The following is a 2,417-nucleotide window of genomic DNA, read 5'->3' on the forward strand; positions in this document are numbered from 1 at the left end:
TACTTATAAAATATACAACAAATATATATTATCTAATCATTAGATTATCCTCAAAAATGACATGCTTGTTATCCACGAATTTTACCAAGATTATACTATTGCCATATATACAACTTGTTTATCGGACAAGTTGCAAGTATGAATGCTTGAAAAATTAGCCATGGGTGACCATGAGAAGGAGAAGGTAGAAGGAAGAACGAAATGGAGAAGAGGCAGCTAGCACTCCTCAATTGACAATTAAGGCAAGAGAAGAATGTGGTAAACAAAAAAAAAAAAAAAGACAATTCCAAGTAAAATCCAATAAAAGAGAATCAGTAGGCAATAATTAAAACAGGAAAGGAAAAGATTAAACAAATTAATTTCTTTCATCTTGAGTGATGTAATCATTGGGTATTTTAGTGTTTCTCATGACAAGTTAACATGGACACTAGCATTCTTGGTGGCTCTACAGATGGGGCAAGTATGGAGACTTGATCCACAAACAGTACACAAGCACAGATGCCTACAAGGCAACAGCAACACACATGACTCTTCCTTGTTACAATTCCTGCACATCCAACTACCTGCTCCTGTACCTTTATTATCCTGCGCCCCATTGGCTAACGTGCATCTCCCCGACCCTCTTTCTTCCCATCCATCGTCGCCAACAGGTCCATCACCACCGCTGCTGCCACAGCATGATTGCGCATCGTCCATTAATGCTGCTGCCTGATCTTCTAATCCTGCACCAAGGGTGCGTTCTTCGTTAACCTGGGCTGCGAGGACTTGTTCAAGATTGGAACGTAGAGCATTGGCTGTGGCTTCATTGGATTGTGCTAGGTCTCTCCATATTTGATTCTCCATGCATAAAGACTTGACTTTCTCTTCAAGGGCCCAATTTAATTTGCCTATCTTTTCGATTTCTTCTTCTTTTGCTCTTAGTCGCTTCATCATCCCTGTCTCTAATGCCTCGAGTAACCTTCTTGCTTGCCTCTTCCTTTTCTCTTCTATCTCCATCCTTACTTTCTCCATCTAAACAAACAACCAAAAACATTAAAAATCAATATCATTCCATAAATAGGACAATGCGATATGCTAATCATTGCAAAAAAAAAAAGACTTAACAGAATTATGAATTTAATGAAGTGATGGACTTACATGTTGAGAAATAAGGCAATCTGTGTCTAATTGCTGTTGTTGGATCTGAAAAGAGAGGTCCTGGCCAAGAAAGGAGAAGGGAGTGCAAGTCTTAGCGGACTGCGCTGGAATTGGATATGAGAGGAGAGGATTGATGGAGTCTCTTGGGCGCTTCCTCTGTACGGGGAGATTGTAAGTGAGACCACTTTCTGATTTGATTTGCGTTTTATGAGGGATTGAATCAGTGATCACAGAGCTATACATAGGAAGCACTGTCTCTGCTGTTGTAGTTCCTGATAATGGCACACCATATCCCATCTGGTTGTTGTACATATATGTATCTGCTTCAATGGGGTTCATCATCATTTCTCTGCAAATTCACCACCAAAAACAACATTAGACGGCTAAAAACTCATGAAAAGAAGAGCAAGCCAAAGGGGCAGCAATAGTGCAACACCAACCTGTTGCTTAAGAGTTGAGGAGGGAAGAGATTGAGGTGCCTGGCTTCAACGGCCATATGATGGTGTTGAGAGATTTGCTTGCTTTCCCTGCTCTATATAAAAAAGGCAGAGTCTTTCTATGTAATCAGTTTTGGTTTCTTGTTCTTTTTGGCTAGAGGGTTGGTTTGTAGGAAGTTTTGTTTTGGTTGGTTTTTAGAGAGGAGAAGGAGAGGACACCAAGACAGAGAGGGATGGATGGGAAAGAAATGAGCAAATGGGCATGCAATAGAGGTGGGAAGGCTGTATGGTGGGGTTTATTTAGGGTTTGGTTTGGTCTAGAGAGAGAGAGAGAGAGAGGTAGAGAATCGAAGAGATAAAAAAGAATCAAATCCACACTCTAATCTATTGCGTTTCTAGAGGTCTAGAAAGAGAGAGAGATTTATAGTGAGAGATTAGATTAGATTTGTTTTTGTTGGTTTTGGTTTTCTTGTCCATTTTAGGATTCGGTTACTATGAAAAGAAAATAGATAAAATAAAATAAAAAACCCATTCTCCTACTCGACTCCAATAGAGGTCATGGTCAATCCACTTTTCCAGCAATTTACCAGGGGTAATTCCGGAGTATTATCCGGTATTTACTAATACCAGAGATATTGGTGTTATTCTTTTTTTACTATTTCTCCTTTATCATTTTGTGTGGTTGAAAAAGAAAATCTTAAAAAAAAAAACCATAACTATATGGGTATTTGTTATTTAGTTTCCAAGATTTTTTTTTACTTTCAATTGAGTCCTTAAGTTTGATTAGTTTTAAGGTTAAAGAGATAAATATAAAAGAAATAGAAAAATATTTGGTTGGAAAGA

General features: G+C 38.4%; 1 protein-coding gene across 1 annotated transcript; it reads right to left on the bottom strand.

Moving 5' to 3' along the window:
* Positions 1-332: 332 nt before the first annotated feature.
* LOC105111263 (probable BOI-related E3 ubiquitin-protein ligase 3) lies at positions 333-1,966 on the bottom strand. The gene is made up of 3 exons (XM_011006574.1): positions 1,578-1,966; positions 1,138-1,486; positions 333-1,011 (listed from the first exon to the last, which is right to left on the bottom strand). The coding sequence occupies exons 1-3, from the start codon at positions 1,631-1,633 to the stop codon at positions 406-408; spliced, it is 1,011 nt and encodes a 336-aa protein (XP_011004876.1). The 5' UTR covers positions 1,634-1,966; the 3' UTR covers positions 333-405.
* Between the last annotated feature and the right edge of the window lie 451 nt (positions 1,967-2,417).

Source organism: Populus euphratica, unplaced genomic scaffold (genome assembly GCF_000495115.2).
Source record: "Populus euphratica unplaced genomic scaffold, PopEup_1.0 scaffold289.1, whole genome shotgun sequence".
In the NCBI taxonomy this organism is placed as follows: Eukaryota; Viridiplantae; Streptophyta; class Magnoliopsida; order Malpighiales; family Salicaceae; genus Populus; species Populus euphratica.

What these genes read in the sequence shown, in the direction of transcription:
- LOC105111263 (XM_011006574.1), bottom strand. Translation starts at nt 1,633, where the DNA reads ATGGCCGTTGAAGCCAGGCACCTCAATCTCTTCCCTCCTCAACTCTTA. An exon ending in CCTCAACTCTTAAGCAACAG is followed by an intron (nt 1,487 to 1,577) that starts GTTGGTGTTGCA and finishes GTGAATTTGCAG; the next exon opens with AGAAATGATGATGAACCCCA. An exon ending in ATTGCCTTATTTCTCAACAT is followed by an intron (nt 1,012 to 1,137) that starts GTAAGTCCATCA and finishes TTGTTTGTTTAG; the next exon opens with ATGGAGAAAGTAAGGATGGA.